The sequence below is a fragment of the Pelodiscus sinensis genome, chromosome 2 (assembly GCF_052426305.1).
Source record: "Pelodiscus sinensis isolate ZL-2025 chromosome 2, ASM5242630v1, whole genome shotgun sequence".
NCBI lineage: Eukaryota > Metazoa > Chordata > Testudines > Trionychidae > Pelodiscus > Pelodiscus sinensis.
In genome coordinates this window covers 178443025-178470586 of record NC_143053.1, presented here as the reverse complement: position 1 = coordinate 178470586, position 27562 = coordinate 178443025, and the positions used below count along the sequence as shown (strand labels likewise).

The 27562-nt window shown below is 44.2% G+C and overlaps 2 protein-coding genes and 2 non-coding genes across 7 annotated transcripts; all 4 read right to left on the bottom strand.

Annotated features, from left to right (window-relative positions):
• Nucleotides 1-717: 717 nt before the first annotated feature.
• Nucleotides 718-9808, bottom strand: RPSA (ribosomal protein SA). Its single transcript, XM_006121762.5, has 7 exons — nt 9652-9808; nt 8382-8551; nt 5932-6050; nt 3009-3254; nt 1825-1953; nt 1435-1627; nt 718-862 (listed from the first exon to the last, which is right to left on the bottom strand). Exons 1-7 carry the CDS (start codon nt 9723-9725, stop codon nt 768-770), a joined length of 1026 nt encoding a protein of 341 aa, XP_006121824.1. The 5' UTR covers nt 9726-9808; the 3' UTR covers nt 718-767.
• LOC112545560 (small nucleolar RNA SNORA62/SNORA6 family) lies at nt 2553-2712 on the bottom strand. Its single transcript, XR_003089066.3, has one exon. It is a non-coding gene; the product is annotated as a small nucleolar RNA SNORA62/SNORA6 family (small nucleolar RNA).
• LOC112545561 (small nucleolar RNA SNORA62/SNORA6 family) lies at nt 6123-6280 on the bottom strand. The gene has a single exon (XR_003089067.3). It is a non-coding gene; the product is annotated as a small nucleolar RNA SNORA62/SNORA6 family (small nucleolar RNA).
• A 4665-nt stretch (nt 9809-14473) lies between the features above and the next one.
• SLC25A38 (solute carrier family 25 member 38) lies at nt 14474-26312 on the bottom strand. Of its 4 annotated transcripts, XM_006121761.5 has the most exons (8): nt 25998-26301; nt 25319-25451; nt 23036-23157; nt 22214-22298; nt 21087-21266; nt 19910-20078; nt 18612-18778; nt 14521-16522 (listed from the first exon to the last, which is right to left on the bottom strand). In XM_006121761.5, the coding sequence occupies exons 2-8, from the start codon at nt 25385-25387 to the stop codon at nt 16400-16402; spliced, it is 915 nt and encodes a 304-aa protein (XP_006121823.3). In that variant the 5' UTR covers nt 25388-25451; nt 25998-26301; the 3' UTR covers nt 14521-16399. The 4 variants fall into 4 exon arrangements, with proteins under 4 accessions (XP_025039738.3, XP_075777966.2, XP_006121823.3 ...); XM_075921851.2 differs by lacking the exon at nt 25319-25451 and having other exon boundaries at nt 14510-16522; nt 25998-26305; XM_089776579.1 differs by having other exon boundaries at nt 14522-16522; nt 25319-26301.
• Between the last annotated feature and the right edge of the window lie 1250 nt (nt 26313-27562).

Below are 27562 nucleotides of genomic sequence, written 5' to 3'. Positions count from 1 at the left end.
GATTTGCAGGGGAAGCCTGCTGGAAGTGTTTCCTGGGCAAGAGGCTATGCATATGGAGCCATTTTTGGTTCCTGGTTTCCCCACAATGGGGAAAGGAAAGGGGCTGCACATGGATTCCCCACACACTGGATTCAGTGGGGAAGCTCAGGGCTCTTCCCTCCACTCCCTCACAGGAAGCTGACCTTGGCACTCCCAGTCTTGTGGGGGGCCCTAGTGAACCATATTTAGCTCACAAGCAATGGGTTGCCAACCCTGATCTACAGCTACACAAACTGAGCCAACACACCAACAACTGCAGTGTAAGGAAATGAGTGAAGTTTAGATTTTTCTTTACAGGAACATATGTAGTCGCTGCCCCAGCATTATCAATTTTTACTTAGAATAAGATTATTTTCTAAGCAGTGAAGACTGTAGGGAGTCTACTTACACGGCACAGAAATTCAGATTTTACTGAAAAAAGGTTCAAATTTATAAGAAATGTTAAATGTTTTAGTGTCCAACAGTTTTTCCCCCCTTTAACACATCTGTCTCTGAAAAAGCACAATAAGACTTTACAGAGGGAAATGTATAGGCTGCCAAGATTGGGATGCCAAAGGTAAATGCCCATATCAAATTTGCCTATATCTAAAGTATACAAAAGTATATACAAAAGTAGCCAATTCAGATTTAGAAGCCATCAATATAGAGTTACTAGAAAGGAGAACCAGAAACGTAAGATGTATGAAACAGATCTTTTATTTGTGTCTTTCGCTGTACTTGTATGGAAGTTAAGACCATTCAGTGGTAGTCCCAACCCACTCAGTGGCCTGTGCTGTGGGAGCTGCAGACCAGTCTTCAGTGGCAGGCTGGGCACTCCAATCCTCTGAAACAACAAGACGCCTGTCAGGAACATCTACAGCAATTGTACTTGCCCCATGTGCACCATTAACTAGTACCATACATATTTAATTATGCATCTGAACAGACAAGAACACTTGTAGTCGACTGTTCTTCTGTCCCATTTGAAAGAATGTACTGTGACTATTAAGTGACAATGAACCAAAGTTTTAAGCTGTTAGGTTAACTTATACAAATCTCCTAGATTAATATACAAAATCCTTCAATACACGGCCATGCTGGCCAGGAGACATCTGCAGCAAGTGTCTGGCAAATACAAACCACACCGAAAACTAGGGATGTCAGTGATGTTTACACCATGCGGCTCAGTTAGATGTGTTACATTTCATGTTAGTTTATTTATACATTTTAAATCTCTACCCAAAACTAAACGAGAATGTAAGGAAACTCACTCCATACACATGGTTAGCTCTATGAGCATCTCTAAAGTTCCATACAATTGAGAATCACCAAGTTGCTTCTTCAAACTCCCCCACCCCCAATAAAAACTTTTACTTCTGCCATCAGCTCTTCCTTTAGACATTTCTCAAAACTCACCAGTTGGGAACTGCTGGATTGGCACAGATGGTACCTGCACCCCCTCAGACCAGTCTGCAACCTCAGGCTGAGGAGGAGGTGCAGTAGCAGCAGCAGCAGCTGCAGTGAACTCAGGTGCTGGGGCTGTCCATTCACCCTGGAATTCCTCCTTGGTAACTGCCTTTTCTGCAGCAGCCTGCTCCTCCTTCTCAATCTACCAGAGAGAAGATTAAAAAAATCTCAGCAGGAAAGCTTCCTACATTAGCTAACTTGCACTAACTGAAGGTAAAAGTGAGGTTATAACTATTTTATAGATTCTATTCCAAAGAAACTGTGCTCATGTAATCCGTAAGGCTGTCTCCATACCGCTCCCCTATAATGCGCACTCCCAACCAATCCACACATTTTTACCTCCTCAGGATCTCTGTAGAAGTAAAGATCAGGCATGACCTCCCACGGGTGTTCACGGGAGATGGTACCACGCATGCGCAGGACCTCACGAGCAAGCATCCACCACATCAGACCCACTGAATGGGCTCCCTGAAACACAAACTGGTGTCTAGTTCATGGCTCAAAACTAGTCTTTTAGAAAGGGTACATAGCTGAAATCTTGAAAGCACACTAAATCCAAACCTCTTAAAGGAGGTCATGCTTATTTTCCCTACCACTAAACAATTCTCAAGTCCATTACATGCAAGGTAAAGATAATGCAAATCAACAGTAGAAAGTCCATGATTGTAGAAGCACTTACACTATTTTTGGAAGATGTTAGAATGAGATCAATTGCTAACTCCCCGGACGGACTGTACATAGATCAGCGAGACAAGCGTCCTCTGGTTAGATGTCATACCAACACCCCAAAATATTCAAAGATTAATAGAAATGATTGGTATGCTTATGGGGTAATTAAAAAGACATAAGTAGGAAAGACTAACCTCAGATATAATTTAGAGCACACACTTGTATACAGGGTGATTTAGGTTTGTAGTATGAACATAGCAGAGTTAAAGATCTAACCAACATCCTGTGTGCCTGTTCCCTTAAGGCCTGGGGCAATTCTAGAGAAGTACAGAGATCTTCCAGAGCAACTCCATCAGATGGAAGACATGTCTTAATGCTTCACTTATCTCACATTTAAGAGATGTTGCAAGAATCACTATCAAACTCCACTCATTGGACCACAAAGGCCCTTGTGGCGTTAGCGAAAAATCCTGCCATGGTTACTGTAGCACACGTCCTACACTTGCGAGTTCATTGGCCAGAAACTGACCTCAGCTCCAAGCTCTAACTGTGTGCAGAGTTCAGTCCCCTCCTTCACACCCACTCCTCCCACCCTGTGCCAAAAGGCTTTAACGGCTTCTTACCAAATGCCTGTAACCTTCTAGTCCTCATGGATCTAGAACATGGGTTCCCAAACTGGGGGCATGAAGAAACTCCAGGGGGGAACAAGGCAACCCAGCCACACTCCCATCAATCCCACCCTAAGTTTTGCTGCTTCTTTTTGGGAGGGGGCATGATGCTGAAAAGTTTGGGAATCGCTGTTCTAGAGTGAGCTATGAAGGGAAAAGCACTGAATACCAGAGCAGGGTAATTACCTTATTATTGCATGGGATAGCAATATCCACATAGCGCAGTGGGGAGTCTGTGTTGCACAGCGCAATGGTTGGGATGTTAACGTAAGATGCCTCAGTCAATGGCTGATGATCTGCCCGGGGATCTGTAACTACCAAAAGGCGTGGCTCACGGAAGGCAGCCTGGATTTGATTTGTGAAGGTACCAGGGGTAAAACGCCCAGCAATTGGTGTAGAGCCAGTGGCCGCAGCAAACTTCAGAACAGCGCGCTACCCAAAGGAATAAAAACAAAACCAGAATTCAACAGCTGGATTGAGAATCTGTCCCCATCCTGTGAAAACCAAAGCAGATTACGTATTTCTGAATGACCCTCTTTCTAGAGGCTCATTTAACTACACATCCACTGTGATCCATACCATGTATGTTGGCCAAACTGGACAGTCTCTATGGGAAAGAATTAATGGACACAAATCAGATATCCAAAAAGGCAACACAAACCTGTTGGGAGAACATTTTAACCTGCCTGGGCACCCATTAATGGATCTCTAAGTCAGTGTTGTTTCAGGCAAGTGCCACAAGCCAAATACACAGGGAAGCCTTGGAACTTAGGTTCATTTACAAGTTTGGGACCCATCAAAAAAGCATGAATAAAGACATTACCTGGCTAGCACACTACCTTCCACATCCTCATTACTTAAAAACCAAACAATGGGTACTTAAGAATTTGCACCTTCTCTAACAGCTTCATATATAGCATGAACACTAACTGACTCCTCTCCCCCCTCCATCCACTATTTATTTTGAAACTGGCTCTTTAATAACTCCATTCAGGTGAAGTGGGTTGCACCCACAAAAGCTCAAACCGCCATCTACATGTTTTGTCTGTCTTTAAGGTGCTGCTAGACTACTCATTGTTTAAAATTTCTCTTTCTATCTTAATTCCACTGTCTGCAGCTGAACTCCCATGCCATGAAACAAACTGGAGCAGCAGTCAATTATCACAGCTCTGCATGATTGAAGCAAAGGAGTAAAACCTTATGCCAGGTAAGCAAGCAGACAGTCCAGAACTCTGGAAACAAAGGAAATCTGAGTGTTCCAAACTCAGAATCTAGTTTATTGAAACAATTCTTTAAGCCTATAAGATCTCATCTACACTGCTATATGGAAGTGACTGCCATCAAACTCCAGTCACACAGACCCTCTTTTGGTGTTAGCAAAAATCCTGGAATGCTGTTTTCCAGTAGCACACTTGCCACCCCAGATCATTGGCAAGAAACTAATGGCAGATCCAAGCTTTAACAGGATGCAGTTTAAGTATGCAACTAAATCCATACATAACTAAGTTCTTCTGCTTACCTATTAGACATATGCAAGAATGGCACTGAGTCTGAACAATTCTTGGCCCCTCTACCAGCTCAGAGAATTTAACAGTAGCTGTAAGTCCAAACTAGCAAGTAATTTACCCTTCAAATTATCCTAACTACCTTCATGGCAGCATCAAGTTTTAAAGGGCGAGAGGAGGTACTATAACATTTATTAAAATGAAATGTGAAAACACTGCAGTGCCGGAAAACCAGAGACACCATCTCATTCAGCAACAACCCATGCCGAGGTGCATTGTGACAGATTCCCCAGGGACTTGGAAAAAAGAACACACCAGGCCTCTATCAGGAGTGTCTGAAACAGCAGGTTTTACCCAAGATCAAGAAATAAAAAAAATCAAATGCGACTCACTAAAACAAGCGAATCAATGACTGATCTCCCAAGTTTAATCAGTCCCCTAGCCCTATCACATTCATCATCGTTGTTCTAAAGCAGGGGTGGGCAATAGTTTGATGGGGGGCCACTCCAACAATTTGTCAAGTAGTTAAGGGCTGCACTCTCCCATAATCTGAACGGAGGTATGGGGTCTGGGATGGAGGGTGGTACAGAAGGGAGCTTAGAGGACAGTGTCAGCATGCAGGAAGGGGTGTGCAATCTGGGGAGTATGTGTTCAGGAGGGGGTTGTAACCTGGGACAGGAGACTGGATGCAGGATCTGGGAGTGTAGGAGGGACTGTAAGGTGTTGTGACCTGGGGCAGGAGTACACACAAGGAACTTGAATGTAAAATCTGAGTTAGCCAATTAAATATTATGTTTAACCACTTAAGACTGCCAGACAGATCTGCTCAAGCCCTCAATTGTTAATTGGTATGGCGGAGGCTTACAGGTTAGCCATTCACATTGCTCATCTGAATTGTGAGTGCAGCACTGGGGGGTGCTGTGATCTAGAAGAATGGTGTAGGAGGGGGTTGCAGATTCTGGGAGAGGGTAGGGTGTAGGCAGGGGTCAAAAGGGAAGAACTGGGGGCGAAGAGATAGGCTCAGCCAGGATCCTTGCCTTCCATGCCCCTGAATTGGCTCTGGGGATCATATGCAGCTCCAAATGTTGTAAACCCAGAGGGGTGGGGGACTTAGTGCAATGTCTGTCCTAACAGGCATCTCCCATTGGCCAGGAACAGATAATGGGAGCGAAGACAGTTCTGTGATGGAGCAGAGCACGAGTCTCTCCCTCCTCTCCAAGCTTACAGAATTCAGAGAGCTGCTTTCAGCAGCATATGGGGACAGGGCACTCAGGGAGCCTGGTGAGGATCCCATGGGGAGTATTGGTCCACATGTTGTATTTTGCCTCCCCCTTTCCTCCCCCCACTCTAAAAAAAATAGAAAGGCACACTAAGCTACTCAACTTATCTGCAGAAAGTAAACATTTGACCCTTGTGAAGTCTGCTGGAAATGGGCACTCATGCTTTGCATGCCCCAAACTGAAGAAGTCTATCCAAATAAGGCTCAGATATCAGAGCATCTACTTCCATTTATTAAGCCAGACTGACAGCTATGGCATGAAACATGGCAGTAAGCACTATTCTAAAAAATGCAGTCCTGGGTGTCCTGAGAGTCAGGTTCATACCTGTCCAGTATTCCTGGAAGAGATGACGCTCACATCAGCTGGGTTTTCAATGGCAACAATGGCACGGGCTGCCAGAAGTAGCTTCTCCCAAGTCCTCTTCAGATTGATGATGTAGATACCTAGCATTATCAGCATCCACAATAGCCATCAACTATAGATCTCATTGGCACTGCACTTTAATAACTTAACTAGCATGTGGCAGTGATTACTATCAAACCCCAGTCATAGAGGGAGCACCTCTGCTGGTGTTAGCGAATATCCTGCCATGCACTTCACTGTAGCACACTTCCGACACTCCAGAGGTCACTGGTCAGTAACTGGCCTCATCTGAGCTTTAACCGTGTGCAATCTGAAGACAAGCAATCCATCTCAACATAGGCACAAAATTGTTATTCAAACCAAAACCCAAAAATTTCCTGTTCTGATGTTTGATTTTAACCCATTTGACAAAAGTGTTCTTGGGTCAACAAATAAATGTTGGGAGAAAAAAAAATGAAATTCTTTTTCAAGATCTAGTTACAGATTTAAAAATCTAACACATTTTCCCTTTTTTGACTAGTTCTAGTCAAGCCATTCCTGCTAGCATGGCACACCATTTGAGACAATACAGTAAGAAACACAAACCAACCAAGGCAACTTACTGAATATTAAGTGATTTGCATGAGAAAGATTACTCGAGTCTTTATTTGCCCCATGAGGTATCGGTGGAGGTCTAAAATTCTGGTAACACACATTAAGTATGAAGGCTGTGCTTAATTAGGTTAGTCTAGATTGTTTCAAAAGTAAACCATAAGCAGGAAATGAAAGTTGAGAGAAAACTGTGCCCATCAAAATCAGAAAAATGTACAAACCCAAGTTTTACAAGATGCTTTGCAAGTTAACTTTCAGTCAGACATAATGAATCAGTGACGAGGCTCTAGATATGTTGAATGAAAGATGACATTGACATTCCTGATGACTTAAGTGTGATAATGGCAAGAGTGAGATGGCAAATGTAGCAAGTTTTTTCATCAGAATGGATAGAATATTCCTAATAGCTCAAATTGAAATTATGGTCCATTATGAGAGTGATGTTAAATTAAATGAACCCAGAAACTGAGAATGGGTGATAGGGGGATACCTGTTCTGTTTCCTATTAAGCACCTGGCACTGGCCATTGTGTAAAAACAGAACGCTGGATAAGCAGACTTATGACCTAACTGTCTGGCAATTCTTACTTCACCCTGTCAAACACCATTACCAATCTGGGAAAGTTATAAAAAACCAAAATATATTAAAATCAGTTTAAAGTCAATAAATTACTAAATTCCTTAATTACAATTAAATCTCATCACACATGTGCCAATCCTACATTAAGTCTCAAAAATGAATGGCTCGAGTCTGTCCAATCTAACAGCCAGTTTCCTCCTTAAAAATTCTGGCTTTTCAATGTGTGGTAATCTGCTGAGAAATGTGCAAAAACAGACATGGGCTGGATAGGATTGTTTTTCCTTCTGTACTTATGTGAACAAACATGACAGTTAAGATATTGTCTAAAAGTAGACAATATAAAAAAGGAATTAGGCAACAAAGAACATTGGAACGGACTGGAAAACATTCTGTACATGCACAGCTTCTTATATTCCCAACACTTGGCACAGAAAAAACGCCATGATTTCTGGGTATAAAAGAGACCCTACCTGGGAATATTTCAAATTTATTCCCTGGATAAAAAGGAAAATGTGTCAAGATGATGCAGGACCTAGCTGCAAATATAAGGAAAATTGCTTTTCGGGAGAAAATGAAGTGATTATGTCTGAAGAACAATGTGGATCAACTTAGTAATGCATCATTCTTCAATACCTTTTAGTACAAGTATAAATTCCCAAGCTATTTGCTATATTAGAAGTTGCTAGAAAAAGGTTTAGCTTATCTATTTTTACGACTTGTTCAACTAGGTTTAGAATCCATCACCAAAGAGACTGTACAGAAAACTACAATAAGAGAAATCAGCGCTGCCATTTGCCACTCACTTTCTTAGTGTGGAAAAAGAGCTAGCTGTAGAAATTTTCAGGACACTGTACATTTAGTGTTCTCTGGACTTGTCTGTTAAGAGTAAAAATCTGAAAACAGACTGCTTCAATTTCAAATGTGAAACATGTAAAATTCAAGCTTCAGTTTAACACAAGTGGTATGTGTACGGTTTCATTCTTACCATTCCTAATGTACTACTGCTGCATCCACAGCTTGATACAGGTAATGAGTATTCTACACTAATACCTAAATTAATAAAAAAAACCATTACCTAAAAAAGGTTAGGCAGAGTATACCTTCTTACATTATGTAAATCGCTGTACTGCACGATAAGTAAACAAGTTTTAGTGATGAGATTTGCACTAATAAACATGTGAAATATCAAAAGGAAATTTAAAACATCCATTCTAAGACCTAGAGCACTGCTAAGTACTTACCATCACTTTTCCTTTTGTAGATGTACTGTTCCATCTGAAAGTCTAGATTGGTACCTCCCAAGTGGGTCCCTGCAGCAAGGAATTTGAGGACATCTTCCTCCTTCATCTGCAGGACATCGAGACCTCCGGACATTGTTAAAGCTCCCCCTTTCAAAGTAACGACAGGGAACCTGGAACAACAAATCAGTTCACCCTCCCAAAAACTTACAGAATGAACTTAGGTAACTATGGGATTTCCTAGAAAGTGGAAATTTTTAAGAACAGTTTGTACAATTGTGTTAAATCAGCATCCCCTGACTGGAGCTACAAGAGACTTTTCATGCAGAACCTCATTTAGGGCCAAGAGCAGTTAGGCCAGGCTCCCTCGGGAGCCAGAGAATGAAAATCCCAACCTTTCCAAAGGCATTCCACCCTGGTATCAAGAAGCAGGATGCAACTATTTGTTTCCAAGCTTCGGTTACAAAGCAGTACCACCCCCCCCCCAGGCCAGTCTCAATTTATCTCCCAGCTCGCCAATGCTCAGTAAGTCTGCTGTGAGCAGAGATTTGTGTTTTATCCCCTTTCACTGCTCTCAGACGCATCACTCTCCACAGCAGCAGCTGGTAGCTCATCACCACCGTAAAGGCACAACCCATAAAGTCAGCAATAGGCAAAGCACTTGGCTGCTACTCTGGGGAGGCCTAGTAAAGCCACAGCTGTTTGCGATTTTAATTGAGTTTGCAACACCACACCTACAGCAAGAAGGGACTAAGAGCTATAGAGCGCTAGATATGCAACCACGTGACTGGCTCGGGGCTGACTCGCCTTGCACGCGCTGCAGCGAGCGACCCCCGCTCCCGCCAGAGCGAAGCACGCCGCGGCCAGGCAGCCTCCTCCTGAAGGGGGGGGGGGGGGAAGAGGGAGGAGAGAAGAGAATGTCGCGGGCAGGACGAGGGATGCGCGCGACGCCGAAGCACGTCTGGGCCTCGGGGCCAGCAGGCGTCAGGAACGTTCCAGGGGAAACCTTTGATTGGCTGCGGCGGGCCCAGGCGAGCGCACGCGGCATGTGGGGGAGGGGTCGCCCCAGCTGCCGGGCCTCCCCCGCACAGACCGTGCAACCGCTCCGCGCCCCTCCCCCCGCCGCAGGAGCCGCCGGAACGGAGCCGCCGCGCGAAAGCAGCTCTGGGGGCCCCGGCGCTTCCAGAACCGCGGCCTCCTCCCAGTCCCGGAACCGGCCCAGAAACTTCCCGGCCTCGCAGGCAGGCCGGCCCCCCGGCCCCGCAAAACTCACCGGTGACAACGCCGTATGGAGACCCCGCCGGGCGCGACGAGAGAAAGAGAGAGGCGGCGGGAAGTGACGTTCATTTATAGGTCCCAGTGGGCCAATGAGCGGCAGCGACGCAGGCGGAAGTGAGGCAAGGGGGTCGAAGGTCACCTGGTTGCTGCGGAGCGGGAGGAAGGCCCGCCGCTTAGCAACGGTCACGTGGGCTTGGAGCCCTGGGCCGCACCCGGCAGGAGGCGGCAGAGCTGCAAGTGCTGCGGACCCGGGCTTAGCGCTGGAGCGGGGCTCGGAGAGCCGCGAGCAGGCCTGGGGCCCTAGAGCGGACACGTGATACACCCCCCCCCCCCCCCGCCATTGCGACCCCAGACCCCGCCCCCAGCGGCTCACCCCTGCTCCCCCCCCCCCCCATACAAGGGTCTTGGCCCTCCCTGTGGCAGGGAAGAGCTTGGAAACGACACAAAGCAGCTGCCTCCCAGCAGCTCAGGTACCCAATGAAATGGGCAACAGGTTTAGGACAAATAACAGGAAGTTCTTCACACAGTGCACTGTCAACCTGTGGAACTCCTTGCCTGAGGAGGTTGTGAAGGCTTGGACTATAACAGGGTTTAAAAGAGAACTAGATAAAGTCATGACGGTTAAGTCCATCAATGGCTTTCAGCCAGGATGGGTAAGGAATGGTGTCCCTAGCCTCTGTTTGTCAGAGGGAGGAGCTGGATGGGAGGAGAGAGATCACTTGATCATTACCTGTTCGGTTCACTCCCTCTGGGGCACCTGGTATTGGCCACTGTCGGCAGACAGGATACTGGGCTGGATGGACCTTTGGTCTGACCCAGTATGGCCTTTCTTACGTTCTTATGAAAAGAACCCACTTGATGATTGTGAGGGACAGTCCTGCTGTCCTCTTGGAGCATTGCTGCTTTGAGCTGCTGCATGTGAATAACTCAGCACTAGCCGGGGGCTACCAAATTCATGATCCTAATCCTTTGTGGTCTATCTCATGGTCATGGGGCTTTTACAACTAGTCAGTGTCAAGATATCAGATGTGTACATATGAAATTTCAAACTGTTATAATAGAGGTGGGGGACCTCACTCAAAAGGGTATCATGAAGTGGGAGGAGGGGACATAGGATTTCCACCCTCATTTCTGTGTTGCTTTCAGAACTGCTATGAAGGCATTAACCACTGAGCTCCTTGCAGCTGCTTTTGCGGAAAAACTTGCCAGTCTAGACACAGCCGAAGTGTGTCTGCTCTCCCCGCTGAGTTCAGCCATGTAGGGGAAGGATAAGTTCTGTCCCTCTGCAGTCTGGCTCAGTCTAGCAGCTAGAAGCCCTAGCTAGAGTGCTCCCAGCAGCACAGGGAAAAGGATTTCATGGAAAGGGCATACTTCACAGTCTGAGACACAGTTTTTCATGGCCATGAAATTGGTAGTGCTCTGTAACGGGTGGGAAACCTTTTTTGCATTATAGGTCACTGATCCATAGAAAAATCAGTCCAGAGCTGAACACAAGTAAGAAGCCAACATAATTTTTTTTAAAAAGGAGAAAGATATTCCCCTTGCATGTTACAGCCTAGGAAGTCCCAGTCTGCAGCCTTGCAGTAAGGCAGCAGGGGGGGCTGGAGCACCACCTATGCCAGCTCCCCAATGCTGGGGGTGGGACCTGAACCTCGGGCCGGATCCAAGCAAGCCAAAGGCCATATTCGTTCCCCAGGCCTGAGGTTCTTCACTTCTCTATATAATAGAAGTGAATGGCTGGAAGGGACTCTCACAGAAGTATGTCTAGATCATCCTTGATAGGTGTTTTTCTAAGCTGTTCATCATCCTAGAAGATGTATCCCGGAAAAACTCAGCCATGTCCAGGAAACACATCTGCTCTTCTGGCATTTTTTGCGGAAGAGCAAATGCACTCTTTCGAAAGCCCTATCTTCCTTGTGCCACAAGGAAGAAGGGATCTTCCAGAAGAGGAGGTTTTTCCGAAATTTGGCCTACTGTAGACAGGCCAAATTTCGGAAAAGCCTCTTCCGACAAAACTGTCAGAAAAAGCAGCAGTCTAGACATAGCCTGAGATAGCTTAACTCTCCTTTAGATTGTGAAAGCTTACAGAGTCACAATTTGGGATAAAATTATTTAAAATGGGGAAAGAGATGGCCATTTGGTAGCAAGGGAGTTGAGATATTAAGTTAGAGATAAGTCCCTCCTCCCATCCCTTCCTCCCCCCAATTAATTGTAGTATTGCAGTAAATCTATTGGCTTTAGCTAGGTCTGTTCTGACCGTGAATTCTATGACCTAGAAACCCCAGTGAAGGTCTCGCGATGCTTGGTGCTGTACTAATACTGTAAAATGACTATGCAGGTGTAGATTAAGGTTTCCTAGAGTCCTCCTGGTCTAGAGTAAGTGGGAAGCCCCTCCCACACCACCTTCACCTGTGATCTTGCCCTCATTGTGTGCCCTATTTTTGTGACCCCACCACCTAGGGTCCTCCTCCCATTCAGTCTCCCTCACCCTGCCCACTGCAGCCCCAAGACCAGAGAAGGGAAGAACTCCCTCAGCCCTGAGGCTGCAGCAGATAGCAAGAGCTCTTCCAGTACTAGTGCCTCAATGGGGTCTCAGTGTGGGGGCTTCCCCTGCTGCTCCCCAGCCTCTACGTGTGTGTGTGTGGGGGGGGGGCCTTCCCCTGCTACTCCTGGCTTCTCCAGTCTTGAGAGTGATAATGGCTTCCCCTGTGGCCCTCTATCAGAGCTGGGAGTTGGAGGACCTGCCACCCTGCCTGCCTGGGAATGGGTTGGGAGTTCAGGGGAGCTTCCCTTGTAGCCACACCTGGCATGGATGCCAGGGAGTTGGGTTCTTTCCCCATGCTGCTGCTCAGTCACAGGGTTGGGGTAGGAGTTCAAGGAGCCCCAGTAGCTAATTTGCTACCTCAAAGAATGTAATGGGTCTTTTATATTTTACTGTAATTCTTCAACTAGTCATTCTTTTTATTAGTTGTCAGCTGCTCTCTTTGATATATAATGTGCATATCATTGCTGTTTGTAGGATATGGTAAGCCTACTTTTAAATACGGTTTACTTACCAGGTTCAGCTAATGGATTGACAATTTAGGTCACCAACTAGGGAAGCTGAGAGTCTGGAGTCCAAATCACCTCTGATATAGAGGCAGCAAGGGGGGAAGGGAAATGTGAGTAGTCAACTCGACTACCCGATAAGCCTAGGCTAGGCTTATCAGATAGTCGAATAATCGACTACTCTTTTACATCCCTAATAAAAATAATGGCTTTAGAATTCATATAGTGAATACAAGGTACTGTTGAAACCTATGATAGCCTTGTTTATACTGTGCCAGTTCAAAGTTTTTCTTCTCCTTAGCCTTCCTATCACAGGTCTTAGTTTTAGATATGCACAGCATGAAGTAAGGGGTCTTTAGAATGGTCTTTCAGTATCCTGAAGATGGCTTTGTGCTTCAGAAACATTTTGACCTGCTACTTTTCCCTTTGCTTTATTTCCATATTAGGCCAGGGTTTTGAACCTCATCAAGGAGCAGCTGTGTACAACAGATAAGCACCCAACTGTGGACTCCACCCCATGTTTCTTCTGCCCCATTGCTAATGAATACAGCAAAAAATCTCTTCTTTTTCTGATAGCACTAACAGACCTAGGCTGGTAAAGCATGTTTTGTGGAAAAGGGGAGATCAGTTGGTGCCATTTGTAAAACCCTAATGGAGGCAGATGCTGTAGAATTAGTGGGGGTCTGCATAGTATGCATGGGAATTGAATCATGAAGAGCAGAAGACTGATTTTATGCAATAGTAGAAGGTTTGTGTGGAAATTTAAAGATCTACATGTCTCTTGCAGGAATTCTATTTACAAAGAAACATTTGTACAATGTTGCGAAAAGTACAGCTGTGGGGGCATTTAATCCAGTAATTTAGATTAGCTTTCAAAAGATAACCAGAATTGGGATTGCTACATTTCATATTCCTGTTCTGTTAGAGGAGCTGAAGAAGGGGCATGATAGCATAAGGCCATGCATTAGCTGTTATGGGCTTAGCAATAAGAATTTTTTTTTTTTTGGCTGAAATGTACATCCTGATTCCTGCACTGCCTTGCATCGTTTGCGTTCAGACCTAGGGCACTACACTGGACAGTCTTTATGGCAGGGACTTTTTTGTTGTTTGTTCACCACCTAGCACAAGGAGGGCCTTTCATTGATGTAGTCATTTCCACTAAGAGTGAGTTGTAAGGGGAGTATCCCCCTATCCTTTCCATTGGTGTGAATGATTTTGCAGGACTCACAGCAGTGAAGAACAAAGCTCCAAACATTTTTCACACATTCTCTTTGAAATGCAGCCTAGAGATTGATAGCTTCCTCATGAAAGCCTGGTAAAGAGGATCTGCAATTCACCATTTCCTATGAAGGACTGAAGTACAATTAATAGACGTTACCTTCCTCTCCTCCTATGACTGCCAAGTTAGGGATTCCATTGAATGTTGCTTCTAAAAGACCAGAAGAATCTTTAGCAGCTTAAACATGAATGTGCTTTATATCTCGACGGGTCTGGAGGAAAGTAGTTGGAGAAACTGCAAGTTTGGAGAGCAGGGCACAACTTGTGGTACTACTGCTGTGCCTGGATTCCGTGCCAGAGTTACCTGCTAGCAGTCAGGCACACGAATGGCTCGGCAGATAAAGTGTCTGCACAAGGGTCTAACCATTTGCCTAGGAAACCAATTTAACAGGACTGCCTGGCAGAGATCAGCTGCAGCAGGGACTTAATGCTTTTGGCAGCATCCCCTAGCTTCTGTGCAGCAGGCTTCCTTCAGCAACAGAAACTCCTGTTCTGCCTGCCCTTTAGTCAGTATCTAGGGCTATCAATTAAGGCTAGCTATATCTTCTTTGCAAGGGCTGCCAAATTAGTTGTGTTTTTTCTGATATGAATGTTTACTGCGGGTGTCCCAGATAAAGGGCATGAGCTCAAAGCCAGGGACACAAAAGAGGAGATGTGTTCCTTCCCCACAGACAAGAAGCCTTTTTGGGGCAAGAGCTGTGGTTTGGTTGGTTCTGTTTATACAATACCTGTCAGAGTGAGATGCTGCTCTATGACTGGAGCTATAAAATATAAATAATAATGGAAGTTCTAAGAGCAATACTATGTGATTTTGCTGGGGGTGCCCCAGCTTAGGGAGAGACAAGTAGGGGCTGTCTACAAAGCCAGAAAACCCCAAAATCTTGTAGCACCAAATTTCAGAGCCTAGAGTCAACTGATTCAGACTCATGTTATAGGGCTAAAAATAGCCCAGTGAGTAGGAAGGGTCTCCAAACCCAAATACTTATACAGCTATTTTTAGCCCCAAAACACAAGCCTGCAATCACTTCAGCTGGGCTCTAAAATTTACTAGAGGGGGATGTTTTATTCTTTTGCCATCTAGATGTAACCTATCTCTCCTGCAATTTCCCATAAGGCTGTTTGTCCTCATTGCTCCACAGAACTGCTCACAAACAAAAGCAATGTAGCTGTCCCTAGCACACTGGGGAGTTTGTTTGCCACCTGTTTCCTAATTGTCCCCATGTTTTAAAAACAAGAGAGAGAAAGGCTCTGACACGAAACCTAAACATCCCCCTCACTTGGGAGGAAAGAGTTGATGCTAGTCCATTTTGCAGCCACAGATGTAACTGACAGTGTAGAATACAAACTTCTTACATGATATGTTTTATTACAGATGCATTTACCTCCACAGTAATTAAACTTGAATAGTGGTCCAAAGCCACAGTTCAATTTAAATAGTGCAAGAAAAACAGCTTGTACAGAGAGGCTGTAAATGGAATTTTAAAAAAGATTCCATTTTGCAAATCCATTTTCTGTCCTTCTACCTCTCATCTAGAAGTCATATGTCAAGATAGTCAGTGTTTTTGCCCTGCCATAGGAGTCATGTAAGTAGACATAACAAATGCCGCTAAGGCAAAGAATAAAGCCAGTGGGAAATGTTTTCTTCTAAGACTCTGGGTCATGTTGTGGGAAATTCAACCTAAAGCACAAGGGAAGAGGCATAAAGGCTGCAAGCCACAACAGAGGTGGTTCTCGGGAATCTCAATGACAATATCCAATATCAAAATTACCGTGCAAAGTATGGCAAGAGCACATGTCCACGCATTCCTTTTAGTCACACATTTCCCCCCTGCCACTCTAATGCATGTATTAATATAATATGCAAGCTCTGAAACAAATGGTTATGCTGTACCCCTTGTAGCAGTCTCTTTGGTGCATTTTCCTTGGGTGCACTGAGAGGTAACAGGGTGCATGTCACATGACCTCCAATCATAGAGTGGGCACACCACCAGCATATAAAGTTGCTTAGCTCTAGTCCAAAGTCCAATCACTTCTTCCCCAAATTCCTCAGCTGGCTTCTATGCAAAGGCTTCTCAGGGCACATAGGACTATTCTAAAGGCGTTTCTTTGAACAATCTTTATTGTAACCATGCAGTTCATAGGACCCCAAAACCTTCTCATCTGCCAAGGAAGTTAAATGGTACAGTCTTCCTGAAATTCTTTGCTCTGAAGATCATGGTGAAAGATTTCTCCCCTCCACTTGTACCTGTGTTAAAGAGGGCATGTTTGGCAGTCTGGTCCTCTCCTGGTCCGAAATTGTATCACTACCACAGTGGAACAAAGGTCCACCCAAGCACAACTGGGATATCACCAGTTTCTCCATCTGATCCCTGTGAGCAGAAGAAGGGCTTAGACTGGTGGTCTCTACTAAAAGTCTTTCAAGATTTGAGTCCCATTTTTGCCATCATCTGCTCATATAAAGTCCATGCCATCGCTGCCATCAGAGTGCGCCGCAAGGCACGGGGGACTCCACCACGGAAAAAGCCAATCAATCCACAGTCCTGCAGAAGGAAACAAAACAAACAACTCTCTCACTTAATTCTGAGACATCTACTAGATGGCATAGCCCATGGTTGCACTGAAATATCTGTGCTAGTCCCCTAGTGCCTGACAAATCCATGCTCACACAGCACTCAGTCCAGGAGAGAGCAACAGAGAAAGGATCTCTAGCATCAATCAACAGCAGTGACACGGTGAGGTAAAGGACAGAACAGTAAGAAAAGGTATGGAAATCAGGACATACAGGGAAACCTCAACTCTGCCCAGCAAAAAAGGAGAAATAGACAAAGAAACTACTTTATGTGATTTAACATAGTGACCTACCTCACTTCAAAATATTGTGTCTGCCTCACTTCAAAATGTTGTGTCAATTAATATTCACAGAATTGCCCATAAGCATTTTTAAAGCTCTGCATAGGATTTACATTCATTGAGCAGAAAGAAATTATGAATGGGAGCAAACAGAGCCTAAGCAGAATTGTGGCTGAAACCCAGATTAAAACAGACAAAAACTTTTAGGGAAGAGAATTGATATGGACTTGATCTGTAAAATTCAGCCCCAAATCTTTCACACTGAGTTTGCAGGCTCTTATTTTAGCCATGGGTCACCTCACAGTAAGGTAACTCAATGTCAGGACAACTGTAACCCAACGCTGATGTTGTGTAACTCCTATAATTGAATCATAAGAGTTGCAAATCACAACTTTGGCCTCAAAGATACCTATTGGACATTAGCCCAATGCAGTGCTCCATTGGGGGTATCCACTCCAGTACATCCCCACCCAGTTATAATAGATATGTACATTTGCTTCTAGTGTTCAAAGAACTGATAATTGTTTTATAGCCCATTTATCCTTGAAGCTCATGTTTATAAAGCAGCATATTACAAAAGTCCTCCTGCCTCTGTCTGATAATCACAGGAGTTCTACAGTGATAAGCCACAGCTGCCAGCAGCCAGGAATGGATATGCCCAGATCCTCTAAGGTTATTTGCTTACTGATTTCACATTAGTTGTGTAAGTACATTCTATTAACAACAGTCGAAGGGTAAAAGGGCTCTTAAAAAAGGAGTGCCAAAAGGTGAATTGAAACATCTAGTTATATGATGGCTCAGGATACAAGTTAAAATTACATATGGGGGGGGGTGACTGTAACATGCTCAAATGTGTAGAACTGTCATCCCCTTTTCATTCACTCACTCCCCTCGCTTAGCTACAGAGTGTTTGCTTTTTCAAGGGATTTGTCATGTGTACATAAATAAAAGAGGGTGGAGCAGCAGGAATAACCAGGTGGTGGAGAAGCTGTTTAGCACCGTGTTTTCTCAACCTTTTTTTATAAAATACTTCTTTAAAAAAAAAAAAAAAAAAGAAGAAGTTAAGTACCCGCAGTACCTACAGTTTTCAGACACAACATTTTTTCTACCACTGCAACACATTTGTTTAAACAACTTAATCGTAGCCGGGCGGGTGATGAAATTTTTGGGTGTAAAAACTACAAAAATAATAAAACGCTGTAAAACTTAAAACAAAAATTCAGTTCTCTTTAAATTTCAGTTGTGTTCATGTACCCCACAGACTTCTCTTGAGTATCCCTAAGGGTATTCGTACCACTGGTTGACAAAAACTGGTCTAGCAGATTAATTTTCACACAGCTCAGGCAGGGCAAGGAACAAACAGTTGTTTTTTGGGAGCTACCTGCTCCCAAAGGTGCTCATCTGCCCAATAGGAACCAGGTTCAGACCACAAACCAGGCATCAGTTGGTAGTAACTTCAATCACTACTGCCTCAGGTTGTATGTGGACCAAGAAGTCCATCTCCCATAGATAGAAAAGTTCCAACTCCTATAGCATAACATTAGAAGCATTTCAGGAGCTACCCAGCTTTCACAGCAAAATACCTAGTAATGACTCATCTGAAGGTCTGTTTTTTAGATGAAGGTGACAAACTTATCAAACCTGCATCAATGGTAAAGTAGGAATGTTAGATATGGATTACTGGTTAGTTGTGTAGTCGACTACACGTTGACATCCCTATGATAAAGTGACCAGAACTAAGGTTAAAATCATATATTAACACAATCTTTTCAGCCTCACCTTGAAGATTGAGGCAATGGCCTGCCCCGTCCAGCGGTATTTTTCAGGTGTCAGCTGCATGTGGGTTTTGATTACATCCGCAGGCTGTGTAGCCAGTGAGGCCAGGATTCCAGCAAAGATTCCACAGCTGAAGTTCACCAAGGGGGTCAGAGCTGGATCCACCTGGTCTGAAATGGAGCAAAACACATCTTACTCAGATAATATACAGTACAATTCTGTGCCATATATAGTGGCTTTCTTATAAGCTGTATCCCAACCTAATTGTTACCAAATCGTAAAGCAAATTGTTTAGGAAAAGAGTGAGAGATTACAGAGAAGAAACTTTATAAAAAGGAGATTAGAAAATAGACACACCAATGCTAATTTTGGCTGAACAGAAATCATTCTCTCTATGACCGACAGAGACACAGAGATAAAGAATGAGTGTTTTAGATGGCAGAAGCGGCAGAGGAGAAAGCTCTCATATCAAAACCAAACTAATCTCAATTTAGCAGAGATTGCAGGAGTGTAGGGAAACTATATAGCATGCATGAAAATGAGTGACTAGCAATGTTAGGATATGTCTAGACTACAGGCTTTTGTTAACAGAAGTTTTGTGGACAGATACTGTCGACAAAGCTGTCAACAAAGAGCGTCTAGACTACATCCAGTTCTGTTGACAAAGCAAGCTGCTTTGTTGACATGACAGTAGAGACACAAAGGACTGTGTACATGCAATAATGCCTTCTGTTGTCAGAACTCTGTTGACAGAAGGCATTATTCCTGGTAGAATGAGGTTTACAGCCGCCAACAAAACTGCTGAGTTCTGTAGACGTTATGTCGACAGAACTCAGCGGCAGTGTAGACGCAGGTATAGTTTTGTCGACAAAAGTCCACTTTTGTCGACAAAACCCTGTAGTCTCGACACACCCTTAGTTATTGATCAAGTTTTCCCCACACACAGCTCTGCTAACATCTCATCCCTAACCCACAGTACCCTCTGCTTGGCAAATGCAGCCCTAATGTATCTGTCTCACTTTGTTCATAGGCTAACTCAACAGATCACATGAAGTGTGATACATTCTATGTGCAGTCTAGACTAGAGTCACCTGAGCACCCACATGAGATCCTGGTCATTTTCATTTGAGACTCCTCCATGCAGTTCTAAAAGTGAAAGGCTAATGCCCCACTTAAGCCCTACAAAGGATCAATTTAACCATATAGAAAAAGGCCAAAGTAAAGTATGTGGACAGAAACCTAAGGATACTGAGGGTGAGAAAAACCACAAACTATGTTTCTACGGCCACATTTAGCCTTACCCTGAGGCATAACTTTTTTGGTCTGGGTGTAGAACATCAAATAGATGCCAGAAAAAGGTGCATCGCGCAGGAGCGTTGCTGTCAGCCCACAGAACAAGCCCCGGGTGCCTTCTGTCCGATAAATATTCCTCAAGGCTCCATATACACTCTCATAGCCATACTTCCCACTCTGCAGAGGACACACAAAAATAACTACCTACATGACAGACAGATGGTCAGTCATACTGAGACGTCATTACTAAACAAGCCTTAAAGTGAAATTTCCTTTCAACACAAAAAGGGGTGGATACTTTCCCCTGACTCCTAATGCTTCATATGCACCACCACAAGAGGGGTTCTGTTTCACCTGATGGCTACATAGACAGAAATGCTGTCAGCTAGCCATATTTCTCCTTTTCCAAGGCCAATTATATATTGCAGTTGTGCACGTGCACGCATGCATGCGGATTTATATATAAAATCTACACACACACATACACACACACACACACACACACATACATATAAACAAACACAAAATGACACAGGAACTATTCTAATGACATCACAGCAAAACCTGAGAATCGCAGTCCTGATACAGTGTCAACACCATAACTTCTCACATGCGTTAGCACTGATATTTGATCAGTGTATAGCAATTTACTTCTCCCCCTCCATTCTCTTCTATTGGCTGGAAGAGTTAACCCTAGTTTCGTCTCAGGGCTAAGCCTGGTGCTTCTCCAGCAATCCTCACCAAGGACACGAGATGAGGGGAATTTGAGCCTTAGCTCCTGAACAGCAAATCTGTGAAATGGAACTAATACATTATAAAATAAATGTCCACCAAATATACAGTAGATATTACAGACCAGCCTTGCAAAAAAATTAACCACAGAACAGCTACTCTTTCCATTCTTGTTAAAATGATGATAAAAATATTTTCTTGTTGAGCAAGTAAAATATAAAATTACTTGCCCTGGTGTTTGAGTGAGAAGAATTTCAGTCCATTTAGTTTTCAGACCATATCTCCATTGCAGTATTTAAGAACCATACACAGTATAGAAGCAGCTTATAGGGTCTCTGTTTTTTGGTCTCTGATATACCAGGCAGACTCAATTTTTGTGCTATAGATGAGGGTATGATATTACAACATGAAAGCTGAACAGAAATTTCTAGGACTATGAAAACTTGCACTCACCTCATATCGTGTTTTCACCACGGTTACAGGCAACATACAAACTCCTGCTACTGTACGGGCGCTAACACCCAGAAAGACAGACTCTAGGGCTGTTGGGGAGCGACCTGAGAAAAAGCACTGCTTCATTGTGTACAAGGTGCTGAAGTAAATCCCAACCCCTGGAATACATCTTGCGAAGGACTGCAGAAAAGTGAAAAATGGTGAGAAAATAAGAGGGAATGAAAACGTACTGCAGCAGTGATTCTCAACCAGGGGTTTGGGGCCTCCTGGGGGACTGCAAGCAGGTTTCAGGGGGTCCATCAACTATGGCTAGCTAAGACTTAGAGCATAAAACCAAAGCCCCACCATGCAGGACCACAGCCCAAGATACCAAATCCCACCACCCAGGAGCATCTTAGCTTCACAATGCCCCTTGCACCCTAGGGCACTGAGCAACTGCCCTGATTGCTATACCCTAACACTGGCCCTGGCTTTTATATGCCCCCCCAAAAAAATCAGTTGCTGTGGCACAGCTAGGCCATGGGAGTTTTTAATAGTACACTGAAGGGGCAGCCTCAGAAAGAAAAAGGTTGATTACTCCTGCACTACAGAACACCAATGGAAGGAAGTGTTAAACTGTCTGGGAAGTTTCAGGAACAGGAGATAGTCCCTGAAAGAAAAAAGCTGATATTCTGAAGAAAGAAGAGTTGAAGGGCAAAATTATTACTCCACTGAACTCAGCGTTCTGCAATCGACTTCAGTGGGGCCAAGATTTCACCCAAAGACTCTATTCCCAACTACATGCACATGCAGGAACTGCAACAGACTTAGGCCAGTGCACCAGCCATTGTAGATATCTTAAAACATCTCAGCCTCTATATGTATTTGACATGTCTTTCCTCGGTGATGTACAGTCTAAATAACACAGCTACCTCCCAGTTTTAAACGTGACTTGGGCATTTTGGAACCTCAGATCTGCTGCCCTTCAGTGAGAAAGATGGCTCCCAAGTACTAAAGTCACTTTTGAAAATAGTACAGACATCGAAGTCATTCTGAGTGAGGCAACATTTCAGTACCTTTAAAATTCTAAACCATAGGTACTAACACATGTTAGGAAAGAAAAAGTTAGGGTTAAAATAATCACTTACTGGTGAAACCCCTTTCCAGAGCCCCAGGAGGCTTTCAGTACGAACAACCCTAATGAACAAAGCTACCATCCCAACATGACCTGATCTAGAAGGAAAACAAGAAAGCAGTTACATAGATGCATTGCAGCTGATACTCTACAGCCCTGTCCCAGTTCTCCTTCACTCACCCACCCAGGACACTCTAAAGATGCTACAGCGCCTTGAGAAACTCTTTCTCTATTCAGCCTGCTCTTTCTTGTTCATTCAATACTGCCTCTCCATCCATGGTTTACAATGCCACACTCACTCCCACTGGGATTATCTGTGGATTTTGACAGCATATCACTACTATGGAAACAACTATGATATCAGAGACTACTGATTAGTGACATCATAGTTCATCACCACCGGAGTGACTGCAGTATCATTAAGAATGGATGGAGTCATGGATAAATATATCAGAGAAGAGGGGGAGGTTGATAAGATGTTGACATACCAGTTCCCCATGTGATAAAGGCATGTGGAGATCATATGGGATATTTCAGAGCATGGAGGGCATCAATAAAACCACATGGGCCTACCTAGGACAGCTGTTCCAACAATGAATGCAGTGCTCACAGCAATGGTTGAATATCACTAGGTGAGAATAGGGTCTCGCTAAGATCTTTCACTTTGTAGGCTCCTTCAAAGTACAACCCCTCCCCAACACATAACCTATTCCTTCTTTCTCTTCTGCCTGCCCAACTGTTAGCAACATCTGAGACCCTACCTTCAACTGCAGGCCCTGGCAAGCAAGAAAATTACCCTCCCTCCACCCAAATAATGGAAGCTTTAAGCACTTACCCATTGACGGAAGGCTTCAGGGTCTGCAGACGGGTTTTCAGCAGATCTAGGGGCTGGAAGAGAAGGGTGGAGCAGGTTCCACTGATGGAACCACACACAAAGGCCTTTAACACTGGATGCGTCTGAAAGAGAAGTTCTGGCTTAAAAAAAAAAAGTCCTATATAAAAATTTAACTAGAAACAGTGCAGCAGGAAATGAGTATTCACTTACTCTATGGCTGATTTCTGAAGGCAAGGGAAAGTATTTAGTGGTTGTACACTATGCAATAGCAGTCAGTCTACAGGAATAGTTGCCTAAAAGCTTCTGAAGTGCATAGACACAAATTGTGTGAAAGGTATTACATGTGCTTTTTAATTTTTCCTGTATGTATTTCCTCTTCATTGTTATGCACTCATATACCACAGTAGAGGGTGCAGCGTAAGAACCATAACAAAAATAAAAGCATACATAGGCATCTTGACAGATGCAAGGAAGGGATAACTGCAATGCAAAATACAGAATACACACCATGCTGGAGAAATCAAAAAATAATTTGCGCTCTAACAAGTGAATATTAAAAAGTGAGGAGTAACTGGGAAGGTGTCAGGATGTGCTCAAAGGAGAGTTAACAGCAAAAGATCCAGAGCCTGTAGAAACATAGACTTAATTATTTTCCTCTCTTTCTCCTCATCCTCACCCCACTCCTTCAGCTCCTAATCTTGCTCCTGAGGCAGGTTCTTTTCTGATCTATAGAGCACTTAAGCATAAGCCAGGAAGCAAGCCAGAAGCCTACTTCAAATAAAAGCACCTCACATGGTCCAAAACAAAGAACTCCTGTGCCCACCACACAGAGCCCTATGAAGGAACAAGGCCTACAACATAACACTGCTTGGACACGACAGAAAACCTCATGACCGGCATTTTTGTTTTTGGCTTCTCTTAGCATGCATTTAGTTGGAACAATAAGTCTTATGTCCAAGTGGCTTCTAATATTTACAGGATCTCTCTCTCCTGCTGAGGGATATCACAGGACTCCCATGTGAGGCGCCTTCAACATTATCCTCATTGATTGGAGTAGAAAACAAAGTACAGGACAGAAACAATAATCTCCTCATCCTGTCTTGGCAGTGGCTTCACCCCCAGGCGTTACGAGACCCTGATAACTACGGGATCTTTTGTGGGGAGAGGAAAAAAGACAATATTCTGGAGGACCTGGTTTTCCTGTACACACTGTCTGGCCTAGGCATCTTAGCAGATGGCAATGGAACACAGCAGAGGAGTCTCCCCTTGGCGAAGGCAGGAACATACCTAGCACAAGAGCACAGCAGGGAAGTGGTGAGGTGAAGTGGGAGTCTCCCATCCATATCCTGGCCCAGCCCAGCACTGCTTAGCTTAGAAGATGGGCTGGGATCGCAGGCACTGGGCAGCGGTAAGTTAATAGGCTCTGCCCCCAACCACAGCAATTCCTTCCCTCAACGCCAATTCCAGGGACATACATGGCACTGACATCATCAGTACCCTCCCGCGGAGCCAGGCAGTCACGGTGGCCGAGCTCCAGACAATCAGGAGAAGGGACGGGCCCAACGTTCTATTAACTCTTCTACTCCCACCCCACTCGAAGAGTGTGAGTGGGACCGGCCACAGCTGTGTGCCAGGCGCGCTCCCGCCGGGGCCACATTCTGCCCTGCGGCTCAGAGCGCCCGGCACCCCACCACACACATGACGACAATCCTTAAATAGATGAGACATTTCATTGGACCCATCCACCTCTATTGCATACTGTACACTCCCCGTTATATTGCATCTCATTGCTATACTGCCTCCCTGGTGCTCCAACTGCACCAGTACCGGCCACACCCAAGGCTCCGGACTCAACCAAAGGACACACAAGTTCTTTGGCTCCAGTCATCGTGTAGCCTTGCATTTATCATTCTGCATATTTATGCACCATGCAACTCTGCACTGCTCCCCACTGTAAGCCATGCAACCTCTAATACTGAACTGCAGCCCCACCGGGCAATAACCCCAGTGTGATCTCTACTGAACTAAAAACAATTAATTCAATGAAAAAAATGAAAGTTGTTTCCAATACGAAAAATCCTGCAATATCCAATACAGAGGACTTTGGAAAAAACAAGCATGCAAAACAGATTCTTAAAGGGGGAAAATATACTTTTTTTTCAGGATGATAGGGCATCACTCATTCCATTCCTTCTCCAGATCTTTTTTATCCAAGGGATTGTGGCATTCAAACAGAAACTCATCCATGCACGCTCAAAGCCCCGCCCTCTTCCATATCCTTACCATTAGTGTTTCCATCTTGTCTCCTATATCTTGAGCCTGGAGCAGTGGAGGACTGTTTTTTTGGATCATTTAAGAAGATGGACACAAACGGGGATGATATTTTTAAACAGATTTTTCTCCGACCCACTTCTCCCTGGAGACAAGATGGAACCGGGTCCGAATAGGGGCAGAAAGCAAATAAGATGTGTGAGAGTTTAAGTGATCATAATTTCTAATAAATCCTGTTGACATCTTTACATCAGGGAGGAGCCACTTAATTCCAAACCCAAATCACATGTGGTGACTTTTTAAAAAAAATGTCTGCAATTCAAAAACGCTAAAAAAAGTTTTGTTTTTGCTAGAAAAACTGTACACTACCCTAAATTGGAACTATTGTACTCTTTGTTAGTATTTAAATGTATACTTAGCATACAGGCACACACATAATTCCTTAATTTCTCTGTCTTTTCCGCTTTTTCCAGTCTCCCACCTATCTAGTTATTTCCTCCCTCATTAAGCAGTTTCTTTTTAATAGTCTTTTGTATTGACAGTTCTTGTAAATCCTTCCAGACTCTTGTCTTGTTTCTGAATAGTTGCCACAGAGGGTTACTCAAACGCTTATATCCCAAATGCTCCTTCCCAACCGTTAGCTGGTCTTCTGTGGGTCAATTTTTACAACAAAACAAATGTCTGCATTCACCGTTAAATTCCAGGAATCCTCGTTTGTGTGATCTCCCACATGCATTTCCACAGCACGATAGTATCTGGGCTTTCTTCAGTAGTTTGCACACAAGCGGCCAGCCATCAGTTTGCACTCTGATTTCAATGACACGCCAAAATGCTAGTCCCCGTGTGCTTCCATGTTGCTCGCTCCACTCTTCTTCCTTGTGCCGCTGGATACACAGGAGAAAGGCGTTAGAGCAGCTCTGTCATGTCAGCCTCCAGAGTGAATCTGCGTAAAGATCCTTGAGCCGGAGGTGCGCACGGGCGCCTAAGCCAGTCGGCTTCCGGCGTGAGAAAACCAGCTTCATGCTCCCGGCTGGAGTCCCTCCTGCTACAGCGCTCACATGACCCCAGTTGGTTAATGCTGGGCACTGCAGTTAGCGTGACAAAACATCGGTTTAACAAACCGAAAGCAAATCTTTTAAATGTATTTCAAATCAATTGAAAAATATATTTTCCCGAAAAAAAATTATTTTCAAGGCAACCTCAGCTTTCGGTGGAATAAATTTTCAGTTGAAAATTTTCTAAGCAACAGCTGTGAACGGAGAAAAAAATATGACAGTAATGCCAGCTACTGTCCCAGCTCACTGTGTTATGCTGTGTACAAACACAGACGGAGACAGTCCTTACCCCAAATATTTTATAATCCCAATAAAAAAGATAGATCCAGGGTTAGGATAAATTAAGTATTATCACACCCATATTACTGATGGAGAACTGAAGCATGGAGAGATTAATTCTTGCTCCAGGTGATACTGAGAGACTCTGGCAAATCTCCTGGCAATCTTTCCTAACGGTGGTGACTGAGGAATAAATTTTGCTGCCATTCACCCTCCATCAGTCTCACTGATTTCAGATGGGGTCTGTGGGTACAATTAAGAATGGAGGCCACACTTGTTGATTTGGGGACAGAATTTAGCACTAAATGTATTAGGGCAGGGTTCTCAAACTGTGTGATACCGTGACCCCCTCCCTCTAAATTGCTCATGGCCCCTCTCTAAGGTGATGCAATCCCCCTCTTAAGTTGCTCACGACCCACTGGGGGGGTCAGGGCCCACAGTTTGAGAACCCCTGTATTAGGGAGTTTAGCTGGAGAAAAAACAACAAAAGGATAAATATGAATATTTGTTTGTAAGCTCAAACTAATGAGACTAATCAAGTTAGTTCTTTTGTTCTGTTACACACACACACACACACACACACACACACACACACACACACACACACGACAGCAAAATGGTAGCAGGTAAAAAAATGTTAAACAAAGGGTCAGCTGCCTTCTCAGTGCCCTCTTGGTCCTGGTATGACTCCTCTCTTATTTTCCCTTCACAAGGCACTTTAAGAACAGTACACATCTGTTCTCATGGTTGATGAACAAGTTCCCCTTCTGTGGTTAGTTTAGAAACAGACACAATTATTTACTGTATTAACACCACCCTACCAATGAACCCATTTAATAAGAGTGTTAGTTCTGAACAGTCCTCAGAGTCCCAAAATAAAGTCCAGCTCAACATTACAGCCCATTCGTAGTTCTGGCGTCTT